The 16,782-nt window shown below is 50.4% G+C and overlaps 1 protein-coding gene across 1 annotated transcript in view; it reads left to right on the forward strand.

The window, feature by feature from the left end:
- Positions 1-11,835, forward strand: part of CLN3 (CLN3 lysosomal/endosomal transmembrane protein, battenin) — a 29,717-nt gene extending 17,882 nt beyond the window's left edge. The window contains exons 7-15 of the mRNA XM_083152477.1: positions 2,444-2,516; positions 2,828-2,971; positions 3,839-3,960; positions 4,038-4,084; positions 5,669-5,737; positions 5,823-5,878; positions 6,140-6,233; positions 6,312-6,458; positions 10,167-11,835. Coding sequence (XP_083008603.1) covers positions 2,444-2,516; positions 2,828-2,971; positions 3,839-3,960; positions 4,038-4,084; positions 5,669-5,737; positions 5,823-5,878; positions 6,140-6,233; positions 6,312-6,458; positions 10,167-10,286 — 872 coding nt within the window. The 3' untranslated portion in view covers positions 10,287-11,835. The remainder of the gene's footprint in view (positions 1-2,443; positions 2,517-2,827; positions 2,972-3,838; positions 3,961-4,037; positions 4,085-5,668; positions 5,738-5,822; positions 5,879-6,139; positions 6,234-6,311; positions 6,459-10,166) is intronic.
- Positions 11,836-16,782: the final 4,947 nt, after the last annotated feature.

Consider the following 16,782-nt stretch of genomic DNA (forward strand, 5'->3'; position numbering starts at 1 on the left):
GTCCTACACTGGACTACACTGCGCTTGAGTCGTGCCGTCACACACCCGTTCGCCTCAGTTATGTTTCACACTGGGCGCTAGTTACACCTTGGTCTTATGCTTATTTGAAATATTTCTGTACAGAAAATCTTCCCAGGCTGGTAGCTTTTCACTAGATACTTATGCAGGTATAAATCCCTTATAAAAGGCTATAGGAATCTATTAAAATAATGCTTTAGTTGCTTGTTTTTGGAAAATGAACAAAAAGAAAAAAAAACTTATTTTCTTTTATTAATCACCGCCTTATCCACAGTATATTACTATACTGTTTTAAATAAGGCTAGTGGTTTAACCCTGTTCACCTTTGAGTTCCTATGTGTGCTGCATGTGCAGTGCCAATGAACAGCCACGTGTGTACGTGCGTTGTTCACAGGCCGCCGATGAATCGGCCACCCACGTGTTCTATAGTGTATTTGCAAGGTTGCGCTCGAGTTTCGCTAAACGCAGTAATTGCGCCTAAATGTGGAATAAATCCCTTAACTTCGTCCGAAAGTTACGTATCAAGATGCGAAATAAATCCCGCACTTAATCCGTAAATCACGTACAAAGATGCGAAAATTTCCCGATATGGGCACGTGCGCGCGCACCTTGCGTAATACACAATAGACGCTTTACGTTACTGTAAAAGGTTCAGAACTTATCGCCACGTGGCGGAGCTCCTGGCCCTGCAGTAACTAACAATAAAAGTTATAGTTTTGCACAGAAGGGATCCTCTATGTACTATAATAAAACAGGCCTTTGTCTCCACTTGTGCGAACTTTATCGCACGTGGCACATATACTGTAATAAACAAGCAATTCAAGACACTATACCCCGTTAAACTACTTGTGGCAGGCAGAAGTACAGTTTATTAAACCCTTAGATATGCTTTAAAACACGTGGCTTTCACCTATTGTACTTCGGGTTCAACGCTAGCACTTCCCGAACCCCGCACCGCCGCGGACCTGGCCTATCCAGCAATGGATAATAATACTTCCACCCTTTTGCTGGTATAGGTCGGGCCGCACGCCTGGTACTGAGTTCTGGAATGTGAAACGGCCGGACGATGCCCCCAATTGTTAATGCCGATGAATTATGACCAAAGTAACAATAAGTGAAAAGCGTAGGTTACGTATTATGTCCGTAACCTGCGTACCCTTTATACCTAACTACGTGCGAACAAAACGTAGCGCAGCGTAGTGTACCTTTATTGTGTATTATACACCCAAGAACCAATACCTTAATAAGAGATTCCTTCGCAGTAATTTGTCTCTAATCTGCGAATATACCTTTAAGGACAGTGTCCGTAATATACCTTTATCGCTAAATGCGAATAACAGACACAAACCACAGTATAGAAGTAAGGAGATAAGAACTCCGTAAAAAGGTTGTATTTAAGTCCCTAATGGACAAAAGGGGGTTACAGGAATAGAAAATACAGGTTTAACAGGTAATGCAATAGACTAACAATGAATACAATAATTAGGCTCTACTAAGGGGAAGAGAAACAGATACAGGATACAATCAGCCAACAATACAATAAGAATAAATACCGTGAATGCAACCGTTACCGTCTCATCAAATATGCGAAGCGCAGTCCGGTCAGAGCTCGCTATCGTTCAGGGTTGAACTATAGCCCGGTTGAAGGTCAGGGAAAGAAAGATGTGCCGAAGTGACCGTGGCTGTTCTGGGTCGCCTATCTTATAGGGTCAGAAAGGAGAGGTCAAAGGCCATTCCCATTGGTCAGAGATCGTATGTCAGGTCCACTGTGATTGGGGGTTAGCTGAGGCACCTGGTTTGAATAGGTGCAGGGGAGTGAACTTTAGGAGTCCTTTGTTTGTTAGTATCGTCGTCAGAGATTGTAAACAGCTGTAGAAACCGGTTACATCTAGATTCCTTTGTTATATACTTTCAACCGAAACTGTCTTGGGAATATGGAATTATGTCCATAACTATCGGGCCGTGTCTATTGCGAAATATTCGCAATGACCGGAATACTGCGCATAAGAGACGGAGCGGAACGGTACTAAACACTATACAGATAGATGTATGCAATGCTAACTAAGCTATGTGTGGCGTTCTAAACCTTTAACTATATTTTATTTAATGTAAGTATGTTATTATGAATTTATGTGTGATAGTATGGCTGCGCTTCTGGTCCACTTTGTCACACATACTCGGGTATGGAAACTTTATTTGCGCAACTCTGCGAACCAAAATGGCGGCCATACTATCCTAAAATGGCGTGTGTGCAACTCGACTTCCACACACACCATGTGCCGGCACGTGTAGCTGTGTACGGGGTACTGGTACACGCAGACTGTATAACACACCGTGTGCTGGCACGTGTAGCTAGGTACACGCAGACTGTATAACACACTGTTGAATCACATGATAATGACGTTATCTGTTCCGTGTCTGTCAGGTGTGGTATTTGCCAGCGTGTCCTCGGGTCTGGGAGAGATCACCTTCCTCAGCCTCACGGCGTTCTTCTACAGGTAACACGTGTGTGTGTGTTGTGCTTTGTGCGCGCCTCTCAGTTTTCCTGAGCAACAGTAATTTTGTTCCCTAAATTGTGAATATGAGCAAAGTTCTAGATGTTGGCAACGGGGTCCTGTCGGGGCTCCCCATATAATGAACAAGCGTCTTATACAGGAAATAAACCCACAACAGTCTTTATATTCTCTCTCTCTTCTGCCTCGGATGTGCTAATATTTGGCCCTCTCCCCCCACCATCTCTGATGTGCTAATGTTTGCCCCTTTCCCCCCACCGCATCTGATGTGCTAATGTTTGCCCCCCTCCCCCCAGTGACGTGGTCTCCTGCTGGTCCTCGGGAACGGGTGGAGCTGGGATCCTGGGCTCCCTCTCCTACTTGGGCCTCACAGCGGCTGGTGTCTCCCCACAGAACTCTCTGCTGATCATGCTGCTCATCCCGGCCCTCCTCCTGATAAGGTGAGTGGGGAGATGGGCACTGCCCATAGATACAGAGGTTTCCTCGTACGCCATTGCTGCAGTCAGGTAAACCAGACCCTCTTTAGACCAAAGTAATAACGAGGCTTATGAGGCTCCAGCTCCAGGCCTCCACATAAAAATAGGCCCATCATTTACAACAATACCTCCCAATATGAGCCACTCCAGGAGCAACAAAGTGCTCTTCACCTGGACTTCCCTCTTAATATATGATCAGCGTATGATTGACCACTCCCAGAATAAAAAAAAACACCCATTGGCCCCTATATGAAAAAACACTGGTCCCCACAGGTAACAAAAATAAAATACATTGTTCTCCATATAAAATCAAGAGTCAAAATGAATAATAGTGGAACTGGTGGCAGTGGCTGTAAACTGATTTATACGCTGGGACAGGAATCAGGAGAGATAGTGATGTCCCTGTTCTCAGGCCGGGGGGAGCCCCTGACAGACGAGGGCCCGGGGTACAGTATCATCCCCTCCTTAATCTGGCTATGCAGCCACCCACACAGTTGACTGTTAAACAAAATTATGGAAATACCTGATTATTATCGTTATGAATTGATTATATATATATTTTAATTTACTGTTACCTATTTTGGTAAGCATTGGGGCTGATAGCGTAGGTGTGTACCAACCTGCGCCACACCCACACGGCACTGGCCACACCCACAATTGGCTCTTGATTTATTTTTGTCCTTGAATCCGGCCCTGGTGTGATTAATCGATGGTGCACTTAATTACAATATGATGCCTGTTTGAATATCACACCGGTCCGTCCCGCTTGGTGTGCGGTTGTGTATATTCTTTCCACGCTCACTGACGTCGCCTTTATCTCCTCCCTGGCAGTTATTTTGTCCTGTTGATCCCGCCGTCCTCTCTCCCGCGCTGGCAGTATCCGGACAGTCCGAGCACTAACCAGACGTTGGACCAGCGCCCGCTGTTACAGTCCTCTTCCCTCATGCAGACAGGTACTGGGACCACATCAGTGCCCTGGGGCAGAGGGTTGTCTAGTGCCGACTGCTGATGGACCATTGTGTTCTTGCAGATACCAGCTCCCATCTGACGTTATCCCAGAAGTGGAGGATCATTAAGGTCAGATAAGAGAGGAGCATCTGTAGGGTTCTGTTCTCCTGTCACCTTGTTTCCATTCGGTACTCTGAGTCTGTCTTATGTCTCCCATCTACCCCCCTGCCCCCAGTCCTGATATGTTCTGGATTCAGTAGGTTTCTCTCTCAATTTTTTTTTTATTGAAATTTTCAAAGGTAACAAAGCATTTTCAATAATTACTTTCAATAATCATAGAATACAATAGTACAATAAATCAAGTTAAGATATCCCAGACTTACAACTTATCCTAATATTTATCATAATATTCTACCAAGCAATTTCGACTAGGGTAGTGTATCAATAAATCAGCTGTGTCTTATATATTCTCTAAGTCTAGGGTACAAATATTTCCAGCATCTGGACCTTCTTGTCACAGATGTTTGCTATTGCATTGTAATACAATTACATTACTTTATATCTAATTATGGATTCAGTAGGTTTCTGACTCCGGGCCGTGCAGGTCCAGTCCTACAATTAAACAAAGCGTGCACTGTGAGGGGAGAATTTCCAAAGATGGGAGTTCTTTTGAAGACGTGAAGTTGCCCATAGCAACCATTCAGTTTCTACGCATCTTCTAAAAGATCTTGGATATAATCTGATTGGTTGCCCATGGCAACATCCCATCTGCAAAAGAACTCCCATCTTCTTAACTTTACCCCTAAGGGAGACCGTATTCTTCCACCAGAGCAAGGGGGCTATTCTGGTCCGTTGCACGGGGACTGATGGTGGGCGCACGCGAATGTGCATAAGCCAGCTGCGTGCTGCCACAGCAAACAGACTGTTCGCCGGGTACAAGGCTGCGGGCGGGGTGCATGGGGCGGCAGCAGATTGTTACTCCCATGATGATCAGGCTGTGATGACGGTGCTGGGGGGGCGCGGGCAGCTGACATCACTGGATGTCAGCTGCCCGCCCACTTCCTCCCGAGGGCGCACGTAAATCTAAGTGACCGGAGAATCACTTCGGTATGTGTGCGGCTTGTGCGGCTTGGGGGCCTGGCATTCGCCCGGGCAGGGTTTGGTGGACTCACAAGGCTGCAAATTCGCAGCCTTGTGAATCAAACCAGAATAACCCCCCAAGTGCAATGTTTGGTGGACTCACAAGGCTATAACCAGAATAACCCCCCAAGTGCAATGTTTGGTGGACTCACAAGGCTATAACCAGAATAACCCCCCAAGTGCAATGTTTGGTGGACTCACAAGGCTATAACCAGAATAACCACCCAAGTGCAATGTTTGGTGTTCTAGTTAAATACAAATTGGGCTGACAATCAGGCTGTATAGCAAACTGGGGTATTCAGATCGCTGCCCCTCACCCCAGCACAAAGTGTTCTCTTTTCTATACATTTCGGAAGATCCTTCCCCCTACTACAGCCTATTGCAGAGCAGAGATGTCCCCGTGTGCGGACAGTTATAGCTGTGGCCGTATTAGGAGAGATCCCGCTGTCCTCATCCTGCCAGCAGTGTAATCCTGTAATAGGACTGAGAGAGTCTGGGTGACATCATGGTCCAGACGTCGTGATGTCACCAATAACAGTGTTACATACATGTCTCCTCCTCTCTCCCCCACAGTCTCTCCTGAAGTACATGCTGCCCCTGTCTCTTGTGTACTTCGCTGAATACTTCATTAACCAGGGGCTGGTAAGTGGCGATGATGGTGTGGTAAATAATTAGGGAGGGGATGAGAGTTTGTGTATTAATATCTCTGCTCTTCGTTGTCTCTCAGTTTGAATTGATCTATTTCCCGAACATCAAGATGAGCCACTCAGAGCAGTACCGGTGGTAAGTCTCTCCCAGCTGTGGTAATACGATGGCTTCGCTGGCCAGTGGCACAGCCACTGGCCACCAGTCACTGTCACTTTTAGCTTCAGACTTCAATATGGCTGAAGTAGTATCAGGGTACTCTAACCCCTATCAGCCAATCAGATTTAAGTTTTTCTTCATCTAACTTAGACCTTCATTTGGTCTTCACCAATATGGCTCCGTCTCTATCTCTGTGTGACCTGTAATCACCTCACGATTTAATGGTTCTCCTGCTCCCAGGTACCAGATGCTCTACCAGGCCGGAGTGTTTGTGTCCCGTTCCTCCGTCCGATGTATCACCATCAGGCACATCTGGGCTCTCTCCTGTCTACAGGTAAGAAGGTGTGTGGTGTCAAACAGCCCCAGCGCTCACTGTTATTCCTCTACTGACTCCATTTTCCTATTTCCTCAGTGTGGGGTCGCCACATTCCTCCTTATCGGGGTGTCCTATCTGTTCCTCCCCAGTCTGACGCTGCCGGGCATTTTCCTGATCATAGTATTTGAGGGGCTGCTTGGGGGTGCCGCCTATGTCAACACGTTCAACAACATTGCGGTGGAGGTGAGTCCGTCCAGCCTCACTTTGTATTATGGGGTCTTCTACACCTTGGATTAATCTGTAGAACATGGTTCTTAACTTAGCAGCCAATAAAAAAAGAGCCCAGGAGGCGGCCAGTGGTCAGGGAGGCTGGCTGTACAGAGAGATGGGGACATCAGTTCTAATCCGATTTTCACCTTCTTGTGACCTTTGACCTGTATGAGCGGCACTACTACTGTGGGAATGGTGCGCAAGGGGCACTGGTACCGTGGGAATGATGCACAGGGGGCACTGGTACCGTGGGAATGATGCGTACGGGGCACTGGTACCGTGGGAACGATGCGCAGGGGGCACTGGTACCGTGGGAACGATGCGAAGGGGGCACTGGTACCGTGGGAACGATGCGTAAGGGGCACTGGTACCGTGGGAACGATGCGCAGGGGGCACTGGTACCGTGGGAATGATGCGCAGGGGGCACTGGTACCGTGGGAATGATGCGCAGGGGGCACTGGTACCGTGAGAATGGTGCGCAGGGGGCACTGGTACCGTGGGAATGATGCGCAGGGGGCACTGGTACCGAGGGAATGATGCGCAGGGGGCACTGGTACCGTGGGAATGATGCGCAGGGGGCACTGGTACCGTGGGAATGATGCGCAGGGGGCACTGGTACCGTGGGAATGATGCGCAGGGGGCACTGGTACCGTGGGAATGATGCGCAGGGGGCACTGGTACCGTGGGAATGATGCGCAGGGGGCACTGGTACCGTGGGAATGATGCGCAGGGGGCACTGGTACCGAGGGAATGATGCGCAGGGGGCACTGGTACCGTGGGAATGATGCGCAGGGGGCACTGGTACCGTGGGAATGATGCGCAGGGGGCACTGGTACCGTGGGAATGATGCGCAGGGGGCACTGGTACCGTGGGAATGATGCGCAGGGGGCACTGGTACCGTGGGAATGATGCGCAGGGGGCACTGGTACCGTGGGAATGATGCGCAGGGGGCACTGGTACCGTGGGAATGATGCGCAGGGGGCACTGGTACCGTGGGAATGATGCGCAGGGGGCACTGGTACCGTGGGAATGATGCACTGGTACCGTGGGAATGATGCGCAGGGGGCACTGGTACCGTGGGAATGATGTGCAGGGGGCACTGGTACCGTGGGAATGATGCACTGGTACCGTGGGAATGATGCGTAAGGGGCACTGGTACCGTGGGAATGATGCGCAGGGGGCACTGGTACCGTGGGAATGATGCGCAGGGGGCACTGGTACCGTGGGAATGATGCACTGGTACCGTGGGAATGATGCGCAGGGGGCACTGGTACCTTGGGAATGATGCGCAGGGGGCACTGGTACCGTGGGAATGATGCACTGGTACCGTGGGAATGATGCACAGGGGGCACTGGTACCGTGGGAATGATGTGCAGGGGGCACTGGTACCGTGGGAATGATGCACTGGTACCGTGGGAATGATGCGTAAGGGGCACTGGTACCGTGGGAATGATGCGCAGGGGGCACTGGTACCGTGGGAATGATGCGCAGGGGGCACTGGTACCGTGGGAATGATGCGCAGGGGGCACTGGTACCGTGGGAATGATGCACTGGTACCGTGGGAATGATGCACTGGTACCGTGGGAATGATGCACTGGTACCGTGGGAATGATGCACTGGTTCCGTGGGAATGATGCACTGGTACCGTGGGAATGATGCGCAGGGGGCACTGGTACCGTGGGAATGATGCACTGGTACCGTGGGAATGATGCGCCGGGGGCACTGGTACCGTGGGAATGATGTGCAGGGGGCACTGGTACCGTGGGAATGATGCACTGGTACCGTGGGAATGATGCGTAAGGGGCACTGGTACCGTGGGAATGATGCGCAGGGGGCACTGGTACCGTGGGAATGATGCGCAGGGGGCACTGGTACCGTGGGAATGATGCGCAGGGGGCACTGGTACCGTGGGAATGATGCACTGGTACCGTGGGAATGATGCACTGGTACCGTGGGAATGATGCACTGGTACCGTGGGAATGATGCACTGGTACCGTGGGAATGATGCACTGGTACCGTGGGAATGATGCGCAGGGGGCACTGGTACCGTGGGAATGATGCGCAGGGGGCACTGGTACCGTGGGAATGATGCGCAGGGGGCACTGGTACCGTGGGAATGATGCGCAGGGGGCACTGGTACCGTGGGAATGATGCGCAGGGGGCACTGGTACCGTGGGAATGATGCGCAGGGGGCACTGGTACCGTGAGAATGATGCGCAGGGGGCACTGGTACCGTGAGAATGATGCGCAGGGGGCACTGGTACCGTGGGAATGATGAGCAGGGGGCACTGGTACAGAGGGAATGATGCGCAGGGGGCACTGGTACCGTGGGAACAATGCGCAGGGGGCACTGGTACCGTGGGAATGATGCGCAGGGGGCACTGGTACCGTGGGAATGATGCGCAGGGGGCACTGGTACCGTGGGAATGATGCGCAGGGGGCAATGGTACCGTGGGAATGATGCGCAGGGGGCACTGGTACCGTGGGAATGATGCACTGGTACCGTGGGAATGATGCACTGGTACCGTGGGAATGATGCACTGGTACCGTGGGAATGATGCACTGGTACCGTGGGAATGATGCGCAGGGGGCACTGGTACCGTGGGAATGATGCGCAGGGGGCACTGGTACCGTGGGAATGATGCGCAGGGGGCACTGGTACCGTGGGAATGATGCGCAGGGGGCACTGGTACCGTGGTAATGATGCACTGGTACCGTGGGAATGATGCGCAGGGGGCACTGGTACCGTGGGAATGATGCGCAGGGGGCACTGGTACCGTGGGAATGATGCGCAGGGGGCACTGGTACCGTGGGAATGATGCGCAGGGGGCACTGGTACCGTGGGAATGATGCGCAGGGGGCACTGGTACCGTGGGAATGATGCGCAGGGGGCACTGGTACCGTGGGAATGATGCACTGGTACCGTGGGAATGATGCGCAGGGGCACTGGTACCGTGGGAATGATGCACTGGTACCGTGGGAATGATGCGCAGGGGGCACTGGTACCGTGGGAATGATGCACTGGTACCGTGGGAATGATGCGTAAGGGGCACTGGTACCGTGGGAATGATGCGCAGGGGGCACTGGTACCGTGGGAATGATGCGCAGGGGGCACTGGTACCGTGGGAATGATGCGCAGGGGGCACTGGTACCGTGGGAATGATGCACTGGTACCGTGGGAATGATGCACTGGTACCGTGGGAATGATGCGCAGGGGGCACTGGTACCGTGGGAATGATGCGCAGGGGGCACTGGTACCGTGGGAATGATGCGCAGGTGGCACTGGTACCGTGGGAATGATGCGCAGGGGGCACTGGTACCGTGGGAATGATGCGCAGGGGGCACTGGTACCGTGGGAATGATGCACAGAGGGGGCACTGGTACCGTGGGAATGATGCACAGAGGGGGCACTGGTACCGTGGGAATGATGCACAGAGGGGGCACTGGTACCGTGGGAATGATGCACAGAGGGGGCACCGGTACCGTGGGAACGATGCGTAAGGGGCACCGGTACCGTGGGAACGATGCGTAAGGGGCACTGGTACTACTGCGTCAGATTGGACGTAGGACTTGGCTCTGCATACTATGGACAGATCTAGAACTTTAGGATGAGGGGGCAGGAGAAATGTCTTACATTAATTGGTGGTTGTCCCTATTTCACACTATTTGTGTCCCCCGCAGAGTAAGCCGGAAGAGAAGGAGTTCGCCATGGGTGTCGCCTGCGTATCAGACACGTTGGGAATATCCCTGTCTGGGGTTATCGCTATACCGGTGCACAACTACTTCTGTGGTCTATCATAACCTCTCCCATCCAGGCTGCCAACGGTCCACACTAGCATCCAGCCTCTGTCAGTGGACGAGCAGAGGGTGGTCATTCGGGTTATCCTGGCTCAGAGGACCCACATGCTGCCCACCTACCTACTAGAGACTCTGCCATGCTCTCCCATCAGAACACTGCCAGGTTCCCGGGATCTCTGTGACGGATCGCTGATGGAGTCCTGTAACCCATGCGAGTGTGGACAGTCCGCCATGCGCACTTTAGAAACCGCGTCTGCTCCTCTGAGACTTTGTACGATATATGTTTGCCAGGGCCAGGGATTACCCTGGGCTTCTTACATGCCATGAGACCGGCCCATAAATATTATTTACCAGACAAAATCCAAAATGTTGTCTAGATTTGTAAAAAGGGAACAGCACATATACATTGCACATAGGGCCTAACTCAGACCTGACCACAGGACACATTTTGTTTGCAAACGGACAAAAGCATACTGCACTGCAGGTGGGGCAGATGTAACCGGTGCAGAGAGAGTTAGATTTGGGTGGGGTGTGTTCAAACTGAAATCTAGTGTAAAAATACCAGTATTTACCCTGCACAGAAACAATATAACTCTCCCAAATCTAACTCTCTCTGCACATGTTACATCTGCCCCACCTGCAGTGTCCATTTGCTAACAAAATCTGCCCTGTGGTCTGGTCTGAACTAGGACCACAAACTACTGCGATACCCACCATGGCCCTAACTGTGTAGAGTTTGTATATTCTCCCCGTACATGCGTGGGTTTCCTCCGGGTACTCCGGTTTCCTCCCACAATCCAAAAATATACTGGTAGGTTAATTGGCTCCCAACTACTATTAACCCTAGAATGTCTGTGTGTGCATGTACATGTGGTAGGGGATATAGATTGTAAGCTCCACTGGGGCAGGGACTGATGTGAATGTTCAAATATTCTCTGTAAAGCGCTGCGGAATATGTGTGCGCTATATAAATAACTGGTAATAAATAAATAAATAATACTGCACTAGAAGCCGAGCTCTGCAGCACTCCCTGCAGACTGAAAGCGGTACTACAGCAATAGTTTTATACACATGCTGTAACCTACATGGAACGTCAGAGCCTACTGATAGCAGCTTAGATAAGTTATGACTAGGACAATGTATCTCAGGTTTGGAAGCTGTGCACTACATGCTGAGCAGAGGTCAGGACACCGCTACAACCCCAGGGAGCAATGGCTCCCACGAGACGAGCGCAGGCCGGCATTGTCAGTCCGACGTGTACAGATTCATTCCTGATACTTAATATATAATACTCCTTGTTTCTGTGTGACCACCGGTGGTTCTTGTCCTGGACGATGCCTGTTTTGTATCCATGTGCAGATGCTCAGCACCACTTCTCAGGTTCCCCTGCCGAAGGATTGCACTCTATAACCTCTGTTATTTGGAGTGATTGCCTGCTATTCTGTATATAAGGACAGCAGCACAGTACTACTGATCTTGTTCTGTGGATTGTGATTCTCATCTGTTCTTCATTGTGTATAAATGGATGATAAAGTCCTCCGCTGCTCCAGAACTGTGTACTTTCCTGTTTTATTCTGTATATGTGAACAATTATAGCAGATATAGGATCCCATGTACTGCTGCCCCCCCCCCCCCCCAGCTGTTCAGCATTCCCATCTCATTTTGCGGGTGCGCTGGTGACATCATGACATTACCTGCACATGCATCATTGGGACCGGCAATACTGAACAGCCAGACGCCAGGGATGCCTTCGAAGTCGGGACTGCCCCTGAAGGCAGGCGCCGGTGACGTACAACCAGGTGAGTATGAAACTGTGGCTACTGGGGTGTTATTTGTATCTGGCGCTAATGGGGTTATTATATATAACTCAGTGGCTCATGCAGTACCCACAAACCCTCCCAGGAGTCTAAGGGCCCTAGGCTGAAAGCTGAAGGTCCCCTCTTTTCATGGGTACAAGAATTTTTAAAAATCGGCCCTTGGGAACCGGAGATATCTGACTTCAAAGCAGTGGTCCCCATCCAAGCCTGTTAATTGCTCTTCCCAGTCAGATATTTCAGGTTTTGTCTGACTGAGGGTATATTCCAAAAGCTGGGACTCTCCCCCTTTGAAGTACACTAGTAGCTTGTCTCTGCTGTGCCCAAATCCAGAGATATCAGCCTTCCAGCAGCTGGTTACTGCTCCAGCTCCACACACCTGGTATGTAGTTCTATATACTCGTTGGCAGATTGCTCTGCCTCCTGAACTCTGATCCCCTAGTCCAGGGGTAGGCAAGTAAATTTTAATGGAGTCCGGATATTTGGAATTATTTTGATCAAGGTCCCACGCAGCGTTCTCAGTCCTGCACTGCGTCGGTGCGCGATGACGTCACCGGCGCAGTGCACTACTGGGAACGCTGAAGCCCTGAGCGGCTTCAGAAGAAAATGCATACTAACGAGGACTGAAAACTAAAATTTAAAGTTTAAATTGTGTGCGGCGGTCTAATGCCTAGATTCGCCTATGGCTACTATAGCGCCGGAGCACTAATTTATATTCTAGAGACGGTCCGGTTTCCTGTCCTTTGCGGTCCGGAGTCGGACCGCGGTCCGCCAGTTGCCTACCGCTGCCCTTGTCCCCAATACCATTTGGTAGGTGGGATTCTCTAGTATTTAATTCCATTAAATGCTAAGAAATCTATTTCTGAGAACTGGAGATATCTGCAGTCAAGCAAGCTGTCCTCCCACCACAAAATTATGAATAATAAGCCCACTCCACTATACACCCCTCCTCTGCGTATTAAACATCCTCTACCGCCCTGGAAGTTATGTATCAGGGCCCCTCCATTCAGCCCAATGCCCCCTTCTCCCACCCCATCTCCCACCCCATCTCCCACCATCTGTGCAGTAAAGGGGTAATTAGTGGAAGTTACTGATCCAGGCCCTACATGCTGAGCGGTTGATATAATACCCCCTACCACCCGGGGGACATCAAAGCTTCCCCCACCCCTACCGCTGGAGGATCAGTAGGGGCCCCAATACATTGCTATGCCCAGGGGTCTACACTGCTGTTGATGCCCCTGTATGTGTATGTATGTATGTATGTATGTATGTATGTATGTATGTATGTATGTGTGTGTGTGTATGTATGTATGTATGTATGTATGTGTATATATATATATATATATATATATATATATATATATATATATATATATATTTATTATTATTATTTATATACATTTGGTCTATCTATAATACTTTAGCTGCCCCTTCTGAAAATCCTGCGTTTGCCCCTGTAACTGGGGGCATTATCCGTAACCTGCACTACTGGGGGCATTATCCATAACTGGTACTACTGGGGGCATTATCCATAATTCGCACTACTGGGGGCATTATCCGTAGCTGCCAATACTGGGCATTATCCATAACTGGCGCTATTGGGAACATTGTGTATTTGTGTGTGTGTGTATTTCAGTTGTTTAATGTTTTGTACGACATAAATGCATTTTGTGTACACAGTGGCGTAGCTACGTTTTGGGCGCCCCCCCGCCATTAGGGGGGGGGGGGTGTCCCGCCCCGCCAAGCACCCCTACCCCGCCGCCCATGCAAACCCCCCCTCATTCCCCCACAGCCTTACCTATCGCGCTGGTCCCGGCGGCTCCGTTCTTCTGCTGAGGACCACCAGAAAATGGCCGCCCCCATACAGCAGACAGTTTCAGAGAACTGTGTGCTATATGGGGGCGGCCATTTTGGGACCAGCGAGATAGGTAAGTCTGCGGGGGATTGGGGGGGGGGGCTTAACTATAGCACGGTGGCTGCGGTGCTATAGTTACGCCGCTGTGTGTACACATGAGTCTCATCCTCAGGATACGTCATTGAAATCTAAAAATATAAGGAAGTACAGATTATTCCATTATCCAAAATGCTGCTTGTCCCGAGCATTTGGATAAGGAACGCTCAACCTGTACATTGTTCCTTCATATACTAGGGAGTAATTTACTAAGATGGAAGTTCAATTTCACATGGAATGTTGCTATGGGTAACCAATCAGAATCTATCTATTATCTTCTGGAAGGTGCTAAATAAGAAGTAGATTCTAATTGGCTACCGCCTCAGTGTCATTCTCAGGCTGTGCTGATAAATCAATACCTTTAGACACATTTGCAAAACTAATTTTGGTGTAAAATTGTTTTATTCAGCTTTATTTTTAGCTGTATTTACCAATAACCATCTTTGTTCCTCTGCTCTGTCCGCTGGAGTTGTAATGATGACATCATGAAAACATACTGTAACGGCGATGTGGCAGCTTAAAGCTGGGTACACATATGTACAATCGTCGGGCCGTTCTTCCAATCTGGGGGCAAACGGTCGTTCGATTGTATAGGTGTGTACGCTGTCCCAATTGCTGCTGTGCGATCGATAAACGGCCAAAAACGCTCTTGGCCGTCCACGGTCGGTCGGTCGAAGGTTCTTTGCTGCTTAATATTTCATCCGACAGGACGGCTCCATATCGGAACAAAAGTGAAGTGTGTACGCACGTTCGATCGATATGCTTGACAGTTTGACAAAGCACGGTGGTATGCTGCATTATGAGAGACCCTGTAACCCTTTGCCTGCTGTTTTAACTAATGTGTGTTTAATGCCTCACTGCCCAACACTTTAGAGGCATCACTTTAAGACATTAATCAATGTTGAAGTTTTAATAGAGTGTGCTGGAAGCTCTTTGCAGAGCACCATAACACACTATTAAAACTTCAACATTGATTAATGTCTTAAAGTGATGCCTCTAAAGTGTTGGGCAGTGAGGCATTAAACACACATTAGTTAAAACAGCAGGCAAAGGTTTACAGGGTCTCTCATATACTTCTTCTTGCGATTGTTTGGACGGGAGTACATCGGACGTCGCAAGTAAAATTGTACATATGTGTACGCGCAGAACGGTCGTATGTTTTGGACGGCCGAACGTGTATTCGGTCGATCGAACGGTCGCAAGAAAAATGAAATTGTACATATGTGTACCCAGCTTTACGGTGGCCATACATGACTGCAAGAAGTCAACCAATGAATGTTGGAAGCCGATCACCATGATGAGGAGATATACAGGGAATTTCAGCGCATTAGGAAGGGGGGATTCAGTACTGAATCCCGGCGGTCGGGATTCCGGCGTTCAGAATCCCGACAGCCGAAATGCCGACAAGGGGGGGACGTGGATCACCCCCCCCCCCCCTTGCGGGCTCGCTACGCTCGGTACACTAGATTATTCTCCCTCCAGAGGTGTCGTGGACACCCACGGAGGGAGAATGTGTCGGGATTTCGGAGGTCAGGATTCTGAACGCCGGGATCCCGACCGCCGGGATTTTACCTGCTTTCCGGAAGGGGACGTGGCTTAAGGATGCAATGTGTCATTTAGCCCCGCTTCCCACCCGTGAATCACTGTGTTTTGGGGGCAGGGTCTAGTAAAGTGTCTCTGCTCCAGGCTTCTCCAGAGACATTGAAGGTAGGGTCCATAGGCTACAGCAGGACAACGCCATCTGGAAATGGCATCCTGCTAAAGGCTATGGGCCCTACCACCTGCATCACGAAGCACAAAATCTCCCATATGTGCCCATGGGATACGGTCGTATTGTCGACCCGACTTAGGTAGACAATTAGGTCAACACCGTTGGGTCGACAGGCAGCAAAATCGACAGGGTTCTAAGTCGACATGGATGAAGTTCGACAGGTGTCTAGGTTGACATGGGACAAGGTCGACATGGGACAGGTTGTGAGGTCGACATGGGTTTATTCACTGTTTCTGTGATGACAGGCGGTATTTCATGCCCTACCATCCACTAAGGCGTGGTGGGACAATAAAATAGTGTGCCCAAAGCATTGCGAGCGATGCAAGGGGCTGTGGTTGACTTCCAACTGTGTCCATGTCGACATTCGGCTCAAAATACAGTGAAAAAACCCATGTCGACCTTGCGAACTAACGCATTTGTTGACCTAAACCCATGTTGACCTTGTCCCATGTCGACCTAGACCAGGGTTGCCGACTTTAAAAAAATCCTCTCCGGGAGAAGCCCGGAGAGGAATCTTGCATTACGAGTTTTGGGGGCGGGGCTTAACTGTGACATCATTAAGCCCCGTCCCCATTACAGCAAATAGCAGAAATAACTGATATCCATGGAGGGGGCGGGGCTAAAACGTCACAATTGTGCCGTTTTAGCTCCGCCCCTCCCCTGAGACCCGCGGATTGCGGCATATAAATGCCGCGATCGGGGGGCTCAGTGGGGGTCCCCCTGATTCCGGGAGGGTTGCCCACCCTTCCGGGGGCCGGCCGGGAGACTCCTGCAAATTCCGGGAGGGTCGGCAACCCTGACCTAGACACCTGTCGACCTTCACCCATGTCGGCCCAGAACCCTGTCGACCTAGTTGCCTGTCGACCTAAGTCGGGTTGAAAATACGATCCCATACCTCTCAACTTCTGCTCCCGAAAAGGGTGCGTGACCTCACGGGATGACGCGTCCTCCGGCCACGCCCCC

This window comes from Crinia signifera, chromosome 7 (genome assembly GCF_055691185.1).
Source record: "Crinia signifera chromosome 7, ASM5569118v1, whole genome shotgun sequence".
In the NCBI taxonomy this organism is placed as follows: domain Eukaryota; kingdom Metazoa; phylum Chordata; class Amphibia; order Anura; family Myobatrachidae; genus Crinia; species Crinia signifera.